Here is a 17,272-nt window from a genome sequence, read left to right on the forward strand (position 1 = left end):
CGCTTCAAACGGGATCCTGTGGAATCTAGTGAGTCCTGTGGTGGTCTGAATCGTGATGATTGTGTGTCGGCGGAAACAGCCATTTGGCGGGCTGTACAGCGACAGGTGTTTGCAGGAGAAATTCAAGCGTTTAGAAGCAGTTCTGAGCCTTCACCGAAGCGGTGGAAGCGTATCGGCAAGGGAAGTGTCCTAGCGAAGCTATCATCGATGATCGATGAGTCCGGTGTTCTCCGGAAGGCGAGCAGAATCGACCACCTAGCGGCTCATTATTCGTTCGAAGTTCGAAATCCTGAGATAGTACCAAAAAATCATGATGTAACCACTTCTTTGATGCTGCGATTTTACCAAAGGTACGGTCATGCCACTTCCCAGACGGTACTGAACGAGATCAAGCTACGTTACTACATTCCCCGGATGAGAGCCAGTTCGGAGAAGGCATTCAAGACTCTCTCGCACCATCAAAGGCTAGACGATGAAGGACTGCGAACATTGCTCTCGGAAGCAGAATTGATAGTCAACTCCCATCTGCTGACGTTCGTGCCGCTGGAGGATCCCAAGGAAGAAGTGCTGACTCCAAATCATTTCCTTTGGCTAAGTTCCGGCGAGGACAGCAAACCACCAAGGGTACCAATCGACGATGCTACACCTCTTCGACCAAACTGGAAGGTTATTCAACACTTAACAAACCAGTCTTGGAAGCGCTGGGTGCAAGCTTATCTACCTACTATAGCCTGCAGGACGAAATGGTTCGCGGAAACGCGGCCGCTGAAGCTCGGCGATCTAGTGGTCATCGTAGACGAGTCCGTGCGCAACGGATGGCTCCGAGGTAAAGTGGTGAGGACTTATCCAGGACGAGACGGACAAGTTCACAAGGTCGACGTGGAGACTTGCGACGGATCTACTCTTCAAAGACCAGCGGTAAAGGTTGCTCTGTTGGACGTGCAGGAGGAGAGTAAAGTCGATTGACTACGACGTTACGGGTTGGGGTGTTAGTAGAACTGGCAACCTTGGTACGGGATCGGACAAACGTCAACGCGTTGGCGCCGAAAAAGAATTGTCATTGTTAGAAAATTGATCGAAACTGCGACACGTTTTTCTTGACCTGGCAGTTAATTAGTTTGTAGTGACTTGTTTTTAGCGAAAACAGTATGTATTTGATCATTAGTTATTTGATCATCTTTTAATGTATTTTTTATAGTAGGTGGAAGCTATTTGGCCAGTTGCGCGTGATTTTTGTGCTCGCGGTTTAGTGAGTCGGAAGAGGTTAGGTGATAGAAATTCCTTACTGCGCAATTTGCCACTAAAATATTGTATTTCCTTTGATAGTTTGAGTGACCGTTCGGTTGTTCCGGTTAGGTGTACCGGGTTGAGCTCAATTAGAGCGGTAGGAAAGAAAAAGCGTAAGTACGCAAGAATACTTGTTTTGTACCCGATGATAAATATGATTTTCGTCCATTAGCTTCAAATAGCCGGTGATATCCGACGGTTTAGGGTTGCCAGAGCTAGAGCTTAGGGTAAACGGCGAAACTTATTTGTAAGTTCATAAAAGATTGTTTACATTATCACCATTTAATAATAAATGTATTTACAGTCGAGTTCGTTCGCATACAACGTACTACGGAACAGTTTTTATTTCCCACAGGTGGGTCTCTGCTGTTCAACGAGTATGTCAGAATTGCATGTGGTTTAATTTAATTAACCCTTAAATTACCTGCAGAATCTTCTTATTTTTCTTGCACTTATTCGACGGTTATAAGTGGCTTCTATCGTTAGCACAAGTTTGCCTTAATAGTGATATCATTACTAAAAGTTTAACGTAACATCCAAGAATCTTGATACTCACTAACTCTTTACCAAATCACAAGCACGATCCGGGCACAATTTATTTGCCAAACTGAATTATTACAATAATTCGGTATCGTGTAACTGAAACGACTCTAACAGATTGTAACAAATTGTATAATTAGTGAACCAAGCTACAATATTTGAGTCACATGTGCTTCACTTACTACAAGTGTTTAGGCAAACTAGCTATGTGCGGAATCTCGATATTAACCGTAGAACGAAAACTACCAACTGAAGTTGCGGCAGCCAACTAGACTTGCTAAAACCCTCCCAAGCTACGTCGCAGCAATCGGTGGCAGAGCCACCGGCAATTGTGTGAGTTTCATCACTTTCCATGGTTCCTAAACTGTTGGGCTTTTGTCTTTAACTCAAGGACGATTGGTGCGATGGGTGGTTTTTTTTCGAAATGCCTCTTTTTGCATCCTAATTAGCAAGCTGCAAAAGTGAATGAGATCACTTGTGGCACTCAACTATGTTTCAACGTTCGAATAGCACATCAACTGTCTCTAGGGACCGGAAGATGGCGCACTAAGCGGTTAATGGAAAATTTTCTACAGAAGCTTGTATACTAACTTTATTATTTTTTTATGGCAAACTAAATACGAACATCGATTAGCAAATCGGAAGGACATAATTCAACATGTATATTACAACGGAAAACAATGTTCGTTATCGAATTTTTAATACGGTGCATGCGCCAACATCACTGTTCCGATAAAAAAACGTGTTCGAAGTTTGAAAGCTCCATAAGCTTCCTGCAAAAAAATAATATTGTTTTCTTAATTTCTCGAAAACCAAATATCATTTAGATAACTTTTTACTATCAAGTTCTTCTCATACGAAAAATCTTAGTTCAAGTTATGGCTTAGGCTTAAGGCGCAACGTTCTGATCGTCTAAAACACTGTGATGCAATTGTATTTTTTTCGATTATATATTGGCAGTCATCGAAAAACTTATTCGGTACAACTGTGTTTCATGGCAACTGAATTGCAAACTGAGCTGTACCACAAGCCTAATGCAAATTTAATAAATTTCCAGTTGACAATTCGACGCACAAATTTGGTAGATATGTCTCATTCTAAAGTCACACTAGGCAGAAGGCACGCAGTTTTTCGTTTACTGCAACCAGATACATTGTTCGCGAGGCTCGAGGTCAAGACATGTCTGCTTTGGTCTTCTTTTAAGTTTCTTTACACTCAATCGAACAACAATTTCTTTCAATGTTGAACATATATGTTTTATTTTTTTTATTTATTAGCTTATTTCGCAATCGTACATAAATCCATATATGCATCATACAACGATGATAAGATATTTCTTTCGTTATTTTCTGTTTGTATATTATCTGGTTTAACAACATATTTCTTTTGTTTCTTTAATATCCTCACAGCTTTTGTAGTTCATTTTTCCTTAAATTTTGCCTATCGCTCGTTTTTTTTACTCTGTGTCAAACAATTTTGCCATAACAACGCAGTACTTTTCCTTTTTTCTCAGGGATTCTAAACCAAGTAGGTTTATTCATCCCGAGAACAACGCAGTACTCCACGCCCTTTGCTAACAACTTTTTTTTTTACTTTGTTTCTTTTCGTTCGTTTTGGATTAGTTATGTACAGCTTTTACACGCACGGTTTTTTGTGTTTTAATGTTTTTCTGTGGTTATAGTTTAGCCAGTAATAATATATAATTTCCTCCGAACGTTTCTAACCGTGGCCATGTTTTTCTTTCCTACTATACTGTTTATTAAATTCTTTTGCTCTCTGATTTTAATCGATCACATATCAGTTTTGTCTTCAAATTGTTCTTCTCCAATGCGCATCTTTCCTTACTGCTTCTAATAATCTCCTCGGTGTGCGATATATGCTTATAGTAACATTTATTGTTTATACTTTGTTTTATGACACCGGTCTTCTATCAACGCACTAGGTGTAAACCAAAATTTGAACAGCTTTGCGTTGATTTTGGATTTGTAATTAATCGACAAAAAGCAGTTTTCTCATTTCTTTTGGAAATATTTATCACACGAATCTTCAAACTATCCCCCCTCACACTTCCACGAAAATACTCCTCTCGCATAGTTTACCCTTACCGTTGAACCTTACAACAAATTGTGTGTATGCTTGTGATTATTCATATGTGGCTTAGTCATCAAAATACAGGTTCAAATATCTGTGTATTCCTGTATTTCATACTTTTCAGTAATTTAGTGTTCTCTTCAATGATGTATGGTTGCAGTATTTTTTCCCACAGCGTTTCCTCGGTAATTGCCCGGACGATCAGTGTTTTTTCCTTTCTTGAAACGAATCTATAAACACCCTTTGATAGGTACACTCTGTCTGCCTAAGAGAGTTCTTGCTGCACAGCCATCACTCCTCCGGTGATTACAAGCAATATAATATAGGTATCTAGTAAAGCAAATACATAGGAACACGACATAGTTATTCGTAGATGTTGTTCGTTACAATGGTCACGAGCGATGGGCTCCGATTGCACGCGTGCTAGAAACTGTAATTCAGGTTTGAATCTCACAACAACGCCCGGCGAAATACTCGGATTGACCAGATAGATCATTTTTTTCGTTCTTTAATTTCTAGCTATGGCACTTTTCTTTATTTATGTTTTGCTTGCTTTGCATACACAACACTAATATTTTGTTTTGCAACGTAAAACAGACATTTTACTTTCATTAAAAGTTTCATAAACTTATAATCGTTTATCAAGACAGTAACTACATTTTTAAAACATAAATCCAACAACAATTGCAACTCTATTATCGTACACAAATTAATCTATTCCACCATTGAATATGGAATATCGTGCAAAGGTTCAAAATGATATGAAATAAGTAAAACAAAACAGTCAGAATGCGGCTGATTAGTTGTCCTAGTTTTCATGTGGCAATCAATGTAGGTATTTATCTTTTTATGTCCGCAGCACCCCCATAGAAGTTTGTACATCACTGGATGATACGGCACATTTCTCTTCACTTAAACTGATCTGCGTCTCCTGTTTCATCAGACCGGTGCTACTGTTGATCACGTTTACCTTAGGAAATGCCGCCCGCAACCATTTCCGCTGGGTCAGTTGGTGCTAGGATAGGGAAACATTGTTCGATCTGTGAAACATAAAACATATTTCGTTAAGTGTGCATTAACTGGAGTGTACCATGAACTTGTTTGAAACTACTCGTAATAAGTAATCAATTCAAATCAAAAATGCTTCTTTTCACCTGGTTGTGATGACAGGTTAGTTTGCTTTGGCTTCGGAGGTAATTTGGGTGTTGTTTCTCCAGGTGAAAATCGTGGAGAAATATTAGTGCTGCAAGAAAAAGTTGTTCAAATCTATGAGTCCGTCGGTATAAATCATATATGCTCACCTAGGTCTTCGACCACCAACGACCGGCTGTTGTTGCTGCTGCTGTGAGACGGGAGAATTTTGTACCGATTTGTTCTTGACTCCACAATGGTGCGGTGGAGCCGTAGCCGGTGTGGGCAGATTACCTGGAGTTGCAGAAGAACCACCCATCATAAAAGCATTTCCTGCAGCAGCACTGCCACTGCTGGTGATTCCTGACAACGACGGTGATGTGGTAATGTTGGGAACATTCTCCTTAGAGGCCCGATCCATTGCCGAATTTCGCCGCATCATTATGGTGCTTGTGTGGGGCAACATAAGCTGGTTGTGCTGGTTCAGGTTGTCTCGCGTTAATGTTGAGGAGGAGGAGGATGATGAAGCTGATTCGTCCTTCTATAAACAAAAACTTTATAAGAAATTGTCCATTCAGAGAAATGGTAGAACATCAAATACCGGAATTAAGTTTACGTGATTCCAGTTTTCGCTGACAGCACAAGATGAACTATAGAGTTGTTGCTGTTGTTGCAAATTTCCAAACAGGTGATGCGACTGAATATGAGTACGTGGTGGTAAAGGTGGCGGACTTAGATCCCTCGGAGGAAGCTAGAATTAGGACGTAAAAAAGCATAAGATTCGTTGGACGTTTGTAAATCAAAGGTTATCTTACCCTCGGGGCGTCCGGCGCCTGTCGTACCTGCGAAGACTGGGACGATTCCCCAGAGGATTCTTTTCGTTTAACCCTAGGAGGTAGAGGAGGTGCCATCGAGGGAGGAATATTATGTGCATTTGGTACATTGACATGCGGTGAAATTGGTATCGGGCCGAAATCGTTGCTACTGCTGGCTGAGGTCGCATTGAGTGCCGCCGATTCGGCCGTCGTCGAAGAGTTGTTGAATGCAGTCTGGTACGAAGCTGAAGAGGATGAGAAGGAGGCGGAGAGCGACGGGGAGATGGCACTGGTGTTGCTGGTATCCATCACTATCGTGCCGCCGGCAGATGACGACGCTCCACCACTTGCACTTGCCGGGAAGATCATCTTCGGACTCGACGGGTAAATTGGCGAATTCTCGCAGGATGAGCGGTTGAGGACAGAACCGGTAAAGGTGAAATCACAGTTTTGATTTCTGAAAAGGCGTAGATAGATTATTTTAGGCGATCATTTTTAATTATCGGGTTTAATAAATGTTAAATATTCCGAATTCGAGACAATCTTTAACGGCGCGTTCGTAAATTGATTTTTTTGGGTGATGCATCAGTCGATTGATTTGTTTGGTAGATGTCAAATCACTTTCCATATGCTTTTGCATACGTTTGTTTGGAATTTACGAACGCCAGCATCGATAAAAAAAATCACTTCGATAGAAAAAATCAATTTACGAACACGCCGTAAATAGTATCTAAATGTTATGGAAGACTAAAAAGCACTTTAAATTAAAAAAAAAAAAGAAAATGAATTAGATGAATAGGTACTTACTTAAAAATGTTGGATGAATTATTCTTAACGCTACTACTACTACTACTACTAGTTGCATTGGGTGATGTACAGTTTGGTAGCCCGGATGGATTGTAGCAAAACTCAGCGATGCCACCCCCACCACCCTGTGTACGGAGCGGGGGTGGTGCTGGTGGCAGTGCCGGCTTATCTGTGCGCGGACTAATCGCGGGAGGAATGTCTGCTGAGGCCACCGCCATCGGCCCCGCCGTCATCGATAAGCTAGTCGCTGAAGGTGGAACTCCGATAATACCGGCTGCTGCAGCGATCTTTGAGGACGTACTGGCCATGGATGAAGATATCGACATCGACGAGGATGCCGACATATGGGGAGCGGTTAGCGGTGGGGGAGGTAACGCAGGCCCATCACTGAGCGAAACAATGCTAGCGGCATTTGTGGTGGCAGAGCTGCTTAAACTCAGGCTGTGCGAACCTCCGGGACCTAAGCTGGACGCTGAAAAAATCGAATTGGGAGTGTCTTCAACATGCTTGTTTGTCACTACTTTGTTTTGACTAAGCGTTGGCGTATGTTTAAAGCTAGCAGTAGAAGGATTATTGTTGCTGTTACCATCACTGCTCGATGCGCTCAGTATTCCGAAGAAAGAACCAGCACTGACGGTCGACGTCGACAGCGCAGTCATCGAAGACGACGGATATCGTGGACTTGGGATCAGTTTGCCTCCACCTCCACTCGCGCTGGGGTTACTGCTGGACTCCGATAAACTACTGTTCAGATTGTACTGGCCGCCCTGTGATGATAGTGATGTAGTCAGTATAATACTATCGGATCTTCTTGGAATTTCCGGGGCCATCTGTTGGTCCGAAGTGGAAGCCAAGTTTACTACGGATTGCGAGAAACTATGCTGTGGATGTCCATAATGATGATGGTAAGATGGCTGCCCGGTTCCGTGATGACCTTGGTAGAATTGGGAATGATGCTGTTGTTGCTGCTGGTAGTGTAACTGCTGTTGCGACTGATTGTGATGCAACATGTGATGTGACGAACTTGACGACGATGAGTGAAGATTGACCGGAGCGAATATTGAATAATCAAGCACGGAAGACGAACACGAGTTGGCCGGAGGGGACTGCTCCCCGCCGGTATCATTGTTGTTCAACAATGACGTCCTACTGAACGGTAGACTTCCCGGTAGGGTCATCGTGGAACTTGCCGAGCTGTTGTTGCGCCGGGAGGATGGCTTGATGCCAGGCGACTTCAGCGAAATATCGGGCCATTTACGAGGCTGAAACGAACAAAACATGTTTAGTAAAAATCATTCCAGCTCGGTTGTTAAGGGTTTCTTACAAATTTTAACGGCTGTCGGCTATTTTTCGGTTCTATTCGTTTACTTTCCTCGTAAAGGTAATTTTGTATCTCAGTTACACTCATTCCTTTAAAAGGATCTAAATTTTCTAGAAAATGCTGCAAATTGGTGAACAAAAATTAAATTATTATTCAAGTTTAAATTATCAAGCGGCGAAACACTTACCCTAATGCTAGGAGCAACTTTTAAGCAGTATGGTTGATTTTGATATTGCTGTATTTCACCGGTGATTTCAGCTACGCGCCTTCTCTTAGAGAAGTTTATTAGTTCCGTATTTGGTAAAAAATCTGGATTACCTTCCTCTATATGTAAAATATTAGTTAAATACATTCCAAAAAATGGCACACAAGGTGGATTTATTGAACGCAGCTTTTCCTGATACTTTTTGAAGTGCGAATTGTTTAGCTCTCCGCAGTCGGTCAGCACGCGCTGGTAGCCTTTGGGGATTTCCTCTAGCGTCAGCCGAAGCCGATGAACGGCCGCGCCCTGGAAGGCCGACACGATCGACAGCACCCCGTTGAAGTTGTTCAGATCCTGCAGCACCATCATCACCTCTATTGCACGCGACGCGATCGCCACACGTTCGTCGAAATTCTCCGCCTCGATGATCGACTTCTCGATCCAGCGGGTGAACTGTAGAAATTTTTTCAATAAGTTGAAGTTTGCTGACAAGCGTTAGAGTCTATACTTACGTTGGTTGTATGGTGAATAATTTTCAATAAATTAGGACTAGTGGTTTCTTTGTTTTTGCCGGTCCACACCGAACCGACCAGCTCTGAAGGTTTGACCTAAAAATCGAAATTACTCAGGGTTAGTTTTCAGTTAGGCGTACTAGAAATTATTTGCTTACATTCTTGTACATTTCAAATTCAAACAACGTCAGTTGTCGGGCCAGTTCCAGCGGATGTAACATCAGCAGGTTGAATTCATTTTCGTGGGTTAGCGGAAGATGGTGCTCGATAGCCGGTGGACTGTAGCCAAATGCGAACGTAATCTGCCGGTGATTGTCCTCACTTTCACTCTGAGAAAAACCAATTACCAACAATAAGCATTATAACGCGAACTTCAAAGTTAATGAAAATCAGTAGACTTACCTTTCGCTGCACTATTTTCAGCACTGAGTCAACCCATTTTCGCATGGACTTGCCTCGAACGGTTTCCAGAAACCTCAGCAGATCATCCAGTAGATCAATGTCTCGCTCGAAATCGTAAAAGTGATGATCAACCCAATGCCGCAGGACGTTGAGCACTCGAAACTGAACTGGTTGTACGTATTCTTTCTTGTAGCGTTTCCAGTCTTCCCTCTGGGAGTTCTTGTGAAACTTGTCCGTGTCAGGGCCAAGGTCTTTGTCGTTGGTGCTATCGTAAACCAGTGCTGGATCGGGAATGTCGAAACGCTCTACCAGTAGCTGCAGCAGCTCTCGGGGCGAACAAAACGATCGAAAGGTGGTCAGAAAAGTTCGCACGAACATAGGATCGGCGTAGATGTGGTACGTTAACCGTTCGATAAGTTTCGTTAATGTTGCTCCTTTGATCAGTGGAACACCGGTACCTTCCCGCTCTTCCAGAACAATGTTGGCCGCCGAGTCAGGAACGGCAAACGCATAAATGTCCTGACTTGGTAGTTTAAGGGGATGCTTCTTTTCAATATCTAGTAGAATACTGTCTAGGATACGTTCAAGCATGGATTTCGTGTTCAACATCACTAAATCAGCCATCCAGTCATTTTTGTGCTGAGCATTTTTGGCAATAAGTACAACGCTAGTAGGTTCCCGTGGAGAAATTTCAAATGCATATTTGAGATCGTCCGTATCAGGCCTATCAATTATCTCTACTTTGCGCATGAAGAAGCGCTCCTTCAATCGGTAGTCATAGTTGTTACCGGGAACAATCTGTCTCCTTGTTTTGCACAGCACCAGAAGACCATCGAACAGAAACACCTTCCGTTCGGTTTGACGTCTTCCAGAGCTGAGCTTCGCCAGCGTGTCTTCTCTGATGAACTCGTTACAACATTGGCCAACATCCTTGTCCCAGTGCTCAACACTGTTCTGTAGATCACGAGTTTTTTCGATAGCGGACTGCCGTCGTGCTCGACTATTTACACGTGCAAAATATTCCCTGTTTTGATATGGTAGGAAAATATTAGAAAATTGTCTTCATCTAATTAACGTTTGCTTTTCATACTTAGGAAGCAGTGAGGAAATACTCTGCAATTCACACTGCAGTGGTTTCAGCAGACCCTGCACCTGCTCCAAGCTCTCTTTGTCTTCTTGCGAAGGACTAAGCTGTAGTAAAATTTTAATATAATCTAAATATAACTGTGCATGCCCGATAGGCCCTAATAGTAGTTTTGGTAGGTAAAATTTCACCGCTTCCCTGAAACCGTGACCAGCCGACATTAGCGAGTTTGCCTAAAAAGAAGGACAACATCATCCATGAGAAACCGGCTCTAAGTCAGAATGATCTAATCTACATACCTCTGGCCTAGCCAACAGATTGGCTAGCGCTTCCTTTGCCTGGATAGACGTGATATCTTTCGCATACTTTCCGTACACATCGAATTCGGCAGCTTCAGCTAGTTCTGTTCGTTGGAAGAAAAAAAAAAGTGTTAAAATGGTTCAAAGTTCATCGATGATAGCCTAAAATTACCTTCAAAACAGCTACCGATACAAGGTGGAGTTTGCTCCTGAGACATTTCAATAACGTCTTCCAGAGATCCAAGCAACGTCACCGACACCTCGTAAATGTCCATGATATTAGAGAAAATTGGGTCAAGTTCCTAAAAACCAAAAATAGTTCCATGTTTAAATACAAGCTATCATGATATTCATATGATACAAACCTTGGGTTCCCTCACTATCTTGACCAGCTCCTCGCGAAAGACCCTTATGATCATGTGTAGGTCTCGCTGATACTGTTTCTCGTCATGTATTAGCTCTTTCACGACTTCCTCGTAACTGAGACTGGTACGAGGCGTTGGTGGCAACGGGCTCGGTGCCATCGAGCTCGAGTCATCACCCTGGTAGAACATGTCCATGAGCACCTGTTGGGAGTACACACGGAACGCAAGATTGATAAGGTGTACGTCGTATTAGTGACCGACCTTGGGGTATCTCAACGTATACTGCTCAATGAGATAAAGATGAGAAACATGCTCGAATGTGTCCGAGACGGCAACGTCGGTCGGGGTGGGGCTTTACACGAGTAAGAAAAATGGTTTCCAGGTCGAAGGTCAAACTGTATCGGGTTTGGGTGAAGTAAGCAATCCTTCAGACTCTAAAAAACAATTTACGACAAATATCCCGCATATTACGAAACCATAGTTTTTGTGAGCGACCCTTCTTATCATTGCTCATACACTATGGAGGTTATTTTTTTATGTGGGATTTCTAATAATGAAGGAATACATTGAATAATTGGCTTCAAACTGGCAATCTTTGTGAAACTACATAAATAACAAACGAACCTCAATTATTCAATAGTAAATTCTGATGAATAACATATACAATTTCTTATGGACTTCTCATTGAATTTACTTGATATTCTATTCAAAATTTTGTAACCTATTACAGAAGAATAGCTTTAGAATTCCACTTATATTTCTATAGATAACAAAAACATAAAGAACAACAAAGATTACCAGTTTTTCTCGTGCTCATGCAAATAGTAAGTAGGTAACATACGTCTTCATAATAAAGTTATTGATAGCAATTGTTTTAACACATGCTTTACAAAGCAAAGATCTTCTAGATCTATCTATAATTTGGCAAGTCGAATCGATGCTATAGATAAATAGTTGAATGATTGTTATATGTTCGTCTCGAAAAAAGTAAGATGAGGTTAAAGAGCAACAAAACAAACAATGAATATAAAAAAGAAGCAAAATCAAAATCGACAGGTAACTGTTATGACGTATTGAATTCACTATGACTTAAGACTTGTTAAAATTGCTTCCTTACACAATTATTTCGGTGTTTCATTGAATGTTACTGATTACTGACAAAGAGATACATCTATTTAAACACGAATAAAATTGGTAGAAGAGGATTCGCAATGAAAAATTTATAAATACACATATTTAAAAAAAAGAACACATCAACTCCAGAGACGAAGAGACAAATGTAAAAGGCCAATGTTACAATAACTGAATACAGCAAAGAAAATTCTATGCGAAATCGGAATGAAAGGTAGTAGCACAACGAACAAAGATAGCAGGGAACAAACAAAAACATTTATAGAGAAAACCATAAAAGGTTATTGTTGTTGGCATCTTTTTTTAGGGGAACTGTTTGAATTTCAGAATATCACGAGATAACAAGAGTGGTGTGGTCATAACGGAAACAAACGGAAACTGTGACTATATATGGGAGATTCAAAAAGGTTAAAGCGCAATTAGGGGGGCAAATGGAGGTAAAATTCTAGAAATTATCGAATCGGTTTCGTATCGAGAAAAACGTGGAATCAATCAGTTACTTCAAATAGAGAATAAATTTTGATATAAGCAAATTTACATACCACCTGCGATTCGGTTTTGGTTTATTTTGGAATTATTTTTGGTTTTGATTTGATTGTTTTTGTTTGTTTTTGGGACAGCATGAAAGAACATAAATTATATTTTGCAACATATGTTAATTATAAATCAAAGCTTGTTGATTTCGGGAATCGGGTATGGTTTCGGGAAGCAAAATAATTGACATTTGGATGGGAAGCTTCAAAAAAACAAAAAAAATATCTTGTATGGTTATACGATTAGAAGCTGAAAGCCACATGTGTTCTTTCCCGTTTGGATCTTTGCTTCAATTTTATATTATGAACAAACTGACTTTTGAATTTACTATCGTTTGTACGGATTATTTCAAATGAATAACTCAACTAGCCGAACCAAGTGAAATATGAAGAACAATGCTTGAATAAATGATAAACGAATATCGTGTTGTGATGAGTTCAAGTCGCAAAGTTTCTTAACATCTATTCTATTTATCATAATCAATGTTTACTATCTATATGCTATTAGGGATGAATCATCCTTCGTGATGAAAATCCAAAAAAAAGAAAGGTCTATGCTATGCTCTAATTACTTCAAGACAATTTCAAATATTTTACTTTGATCGCCATTTCGCAACAATTCTACCCTTTGATAATGCAATAAACTTCAGTTATGATTTTTTTTTTATGTTTTGGCTCTAGCAGAAGATCCTTTAGATAAACTTGTATGTATAAATGTATAATGTGTAAATTGATTTTTTGATCAGTTTATTTTTACTTTTTAGAGACGAAACGAAAAAAAATAAAATAAATGTTGAAAGAGTAGCAATCCATGGTATCATTTCAACAATTCTAAGTTTTTCCATAGCAACAGTAATTAGTAACGGAGCTTGTTTATAATGAAAAATTTATCACTTATAGTGTTTTCGTTTATTGCCAGTGGGAACCTAGTTATCCACGAGTTTTGCCCTAACTGCTGTTATTGTGTTCGTTTATTAATTCAGAAGTCCACTAGTTTTGCCCGATGTTTGAACCTCAAGCAGGCGGTTGCAACCCGTAAAAGTTGTCAGTGTTGGGGGTCAGCATAAGGTTGACAATAGCAACCATATATTTGCATCGTCCCGAGTGACGATTCTGTTTGTTTATTCAGAGATAGTTTTGCCCCGCGCCAGTGGAGAAAAACGAAAACGGCATTAGTACCAGAGCTCCGCTTAATAAAGACGTACTTCTATATTAGTCTGAACGCCTTTTGGATTCTGGTTGTTCCTGTACCTGTCCCAATTCTGCTATCTCAACAGGTTATGGGCACTTCAGGAAGAGAAGCAGTTTTACACGGAATCCCGTTATTCAGTGGTGGAAATGGATTCCACAATTGGAGCTTCCAGGTCAAGATGTATCTGGACGCATTGGAGTTGGCTCACACGTTGGCGCAGGATCCACTGGAAGTAGCAGCAGAAAGGACGAAATTTCGTGAAGCAGACAGGAAAGCGAAGTCAACGTTGATTAGTTTCCTCGGAGACGACTGCCTGGAAATAGTTCGTGACACGGCAACAGCAAAACTGATGTGGTGTGATCTCGAAAATTCGTTTGCCAAGAAAAGTCTTGCTTCGCAGAATCTTTTTCGGAAGCAACTTGGTCGTTTGAAGATGAACGAAGGTGACTCCATGCGGTCCCATCTAGTGAAGTTTGAAGACCTTGTACGGCAGCTACGTTTGGCTGGAACAAATTTGTATGAAGTAGATGTTGTGATGATTCTTTTCGGAACCATGCCGAAATCATAAGACCCCTTGATCACAGCTTTGTAGAACCTAGATGACAATGAACTGAGCCTGGAACTCGGAAAACAGCGTTTGCTAAGCGAGGAGATGAAGTAGCTGGATCGTCATAGGCATGGTCAAGAGCAATCAGCAGCATTTCTTGGGGCTGGTTCTCTTAAGAAAGTCACGAAATGGTTCAGCGGAAGATATAACCGGTGCTGCAAGGAGGTACACAAGAGGGACGATTGCCGTGTCACGCTAAATGGTGAGGCTAACGTAGCATCAGGGAGGAAGTCTGTGTGCTTCATGGCAGATCAATTTTCGGAGCAAAGAAAACGCAAGAAAGTTCTGTGTTTTAAGCTCGACTCTGGATGCAGTGAGCATCTAGTGAATGATAAATCAGTTTTCGCGTCGTTATCCAAACTGTTGAGATTTGGCCAATCGAAGCAACCGATGGGACAAATTACAACATACACATAATAAACAAATATTATATGTTACCATGGAAATGATTTAGTATATAGAGAAGGTGGCGAAATTATTTAAATAAAGTATTCCAAATTCTATCCTCAAGTAGTACAGATCTCTCCTTTCCACTGCCCTAAGTACTTCCATCAACAGGAATCAACAAAGTCGTTTGGTCGGAAGCCACTGGAAGGTCGTCGTGCCAGAACTCGGTGGAGGTCGTCGGACCGGTGCCATGGAAGGTTGCTGGACAACGAAACAGTCGTCGTACCGAAAGCCATGGAAAATGTTTGGTGGCCGGTATCATGGAACGTCGTCAAGTCAGAAACCAGGTGGTGGTCGTCGGGCCAGGAACGACTGGAGGACTTACGAGCGGGGTACCACGGAAGATCGTCAAGCTGATTCAACACACAATCAAGCTTCGACCCGCAGGAAAAGCGCCAAGACCAGAGCCATGGGAGGTCGTCGGGCCTCAGCTATTAAGAGGTCATCGTGCCAGATCCCGGTGGAGGTCGTCGAACTAATGCCTTGAGAGGTCATCGAGTTGCAACAGGGGCGAGGCCACTGCTCAAGTGCTTCACAACACAAATTGAGCGTTCGTCAATATGAAAGATGTACTGTACATTTCAGATCTCAGGGAGATTCTGATGTCAGTCAACAAGCTGGAAATGGGTGGAATTTCCGTTCTGTTCTCTGGCTCCAAAGCGACGTTGAAGGATGGAATGACAGTTGCGGTCGCATATCTGAATGGTAATCTTTATGAACTGCAAATCAAAATATGTTCAGAAGGTAACCGAGTCAAAAAGAGTGCATGATAGTCACCCTACCTATCGAACCAGAGGGGGATGAAACTGATGGTTCAAAACTAGTCACCGAAATTAAGATTCACCATGTGTAGTTGATAGTGAATTGCTTCCGAAGTTGATAGTTGATAGTGAACTGCTTCCGAAGAATTAACTGAGGCGGATGAATGTGCATCGCATATTAGCGGCAACGGAGAGCCACATACGCTCCCGCCGCATCTAGAACACCCCGAGCCTTTAGAGCATATGTCGGTGAGGCGTAACGGTAGGGAGCGCTCGCTTCCAGGTAAGTCCTGATGGTTTATACCGTTAATTTTGGTGCAGTTTCTGCTGGTCCTCTTGCGAACCTAATTCATTTGAAAATAATTACTCTTGGAACCCGACGATGTGCCCCGATGCAGCGATGCGGTTAGCAGCGATCCATGTGGTTTTCGTTGATAGCGTGACGTCACGGAATGTTGAAAGAAATGGTTTACATGGAGGTTCCCGACAGCTCAAACCCCGTGAAGTGTGGCGTTTGGTCCGGTCATTGTCTGGTGTAAATCGGTTCACCGGATATCATATTGCGTGCGATCATGAGGCCTCAGAATTGTTGAAGATAGAAGGTATCGAGAAACAAGATCAACTTGCTGATGTCTCAACCAAGCTGCTGGAATTCCGTTTGGGACCCGAAACGGATAAACGAGAGGGGGTGTTGAAGAAGTAGCAATCCATGATATCCTTTCCAGAATTCTTGTTTTTCATAGCAACAGTGCTTAGTAACGAACCTTGTTGAACCTGAGTTGACTGCTTGAAGGTTCGTGACTGAGCTGTTTCACTCGACTACCATACTAGGACACTTTGCTCGACTCGACAGTGACTGGAGTCTTATGTAATAAGGCCCATAATTTGCTGTTATTCCTCCAGATGGTCAATGAGAAGCCTAAAAAACATTCCGCCGTTCAAAACGGTTGAAAATTCAGTACAATTTTCTGAATACACAACATTTAATGTTGTGAGTTATGGACTATTTCCTGAGTGGAGAAAATTAAATCAAATGGTGAATCCTCAACGTTTGTGTTTGTTTTGTTTACTATGATGAAACTTAGTTTGCTGTAAATCAACAAAGAGCCTCAAAAATGTTGAAACACTAATGCAAACGTATTCCCATCATTAGATTTGCTCCTAACATTGTAATTTCCAAAATATTTAAAAGTTCCGGTTTACCCGCTGTGTCCGCCTTACCCGACTTGCCCCTAAATGTCAACACTAGAAGACGTATTTGTATAGGTTATAAGCCTAAGGTATACAAATTTTACGTAACGCTTTTAGGAGGGGAAGGGGTATAGCAACTTGTTACGCTTTGTAGTTTTTGCTAAGAAATTCTGAGGCAAATGTGTTACGTAGGGGGGAGAGGGGGTTGAAAATGCTCGAAAATTGCGTTACGTAATATTTGAACGGCCCCCTAACGTTTCCGAACTTGAAACTCTGAAGTTATAGCAATTAAAGATTTTTCGATCGAGAGGCTCTGCCGAGTGTGTGCAAACTTATCTATAGCTTTAAGAACTTTGGGAAGCATTCAAGCCCGAGAGAAAAGCTGATGGAACTTTCAACGATGTCGACCTGTGAAGAACCGAAAGCAAGAGCCAAGATCATCCTTTTACTGGATCTGACAAACCATATGCACGTGTAATTGGCGTCGAAATTGATGGAAGTTAAGAGGCTAATGATGAACCATGAGCACGCGCAACTCTACGGTGTGAACCCAA

General features: G+C 41.5%; 2 protein-coding genes across 2 annotated transcripts in view; one reads left to right on the top strand and one right to left on the bottom strand.

The window, feature by feature from the left end:
• Positions 1–1,622: 1,622 nt before the first annotated feature.
• LOC129743598 (reticulon-4-interacting protein 1 homolog, mitochondrial) overlaps positions 1,623–17,272 on the top strand; it is a 64,190-nt gene continuing 48,540 nt past the window's right edge. The window contains exon 1 of the mRNA XM_055735665.1: positions 1,623–1,642. The gene's annotated coding sequence lies outside the window, so the exon portion shown is untranslated. The remainder of the gene's footprint in view (positions 1,643–17,272) is intronic.
• The window catches only part of LOC129743597 (protein son of sevenless), a 47,102-nt gene continuing 32,921 nt past the window's right edge, over positions 3,092–17,272 (bottom strand). The window contains exons 5-19 of the mRNA XM_055735662.1: positions 10,857–11,057; positions 10,664–10,793; positions 10,492–10,595; positions 10,199–10,425; positions 9,109–10,132; positions 8,865–9,035; positions 8,707–8,802; positions 8,180–8,647; positions 7,996–8,112; positions 6,672–7,933; positions 5,865–6,321; positions 5,651–5,800; positions 5,220–5,590; positions 5,073–5,161; positions 3,092–4,958 (exon numbers count right to left, since the gene is read on the bottom strand). Of these exons, the coding sequence (XP_055591637.1) occupies positions 4,924–4,958; positions 5,073–5,161; positions 5,220–5,590; positions 5,651–5,800; positions 5,865–6,321; positions 6,672–7,933; positions 7,996–8,112; positions 8,180–8,647; positions 8,707–8,802; positions 8,865–9,035; positions 9,109–10,132; positions 10,199–10,425; positions 10,492–10,595; positions 10,664–10,793; positions 10,857–11,057 (4,902 nt within the window). The 3' untranslated portion in view covers positions 3,092–4,923. The remainder of the gene's footprint in view (positions 4,959–5,072; positions 5,162–5,219; positions 5,591–5,650; positions 5,801–5,864; positions 6,322–6,671; positions 7,934–7,995; positions 8,113–8,179; positions 8,648–8,706; positions 8,803–8,864; positions 9,036–9,108; positions 10,133–10,198; positions 10,426–10,491; positions 10,596–10,663; positions 10,794–10,856; positions 11,058–17,272) is intronic.

Source organism: Uranotaenia lowii, chromosome 2, assembly GCF_029784155.1.
Source record: "Uranotaenia lowii strain MFRU-FL chromosome 2, ASM2978415v1, whole genome shotgun sequence".
Lineage (NCBI taxonomy): Eukaryota > Metazoa > Arthropoda > Insecta > Diptera > Culicidae > Uranotaenia > Uranotaenia lowii.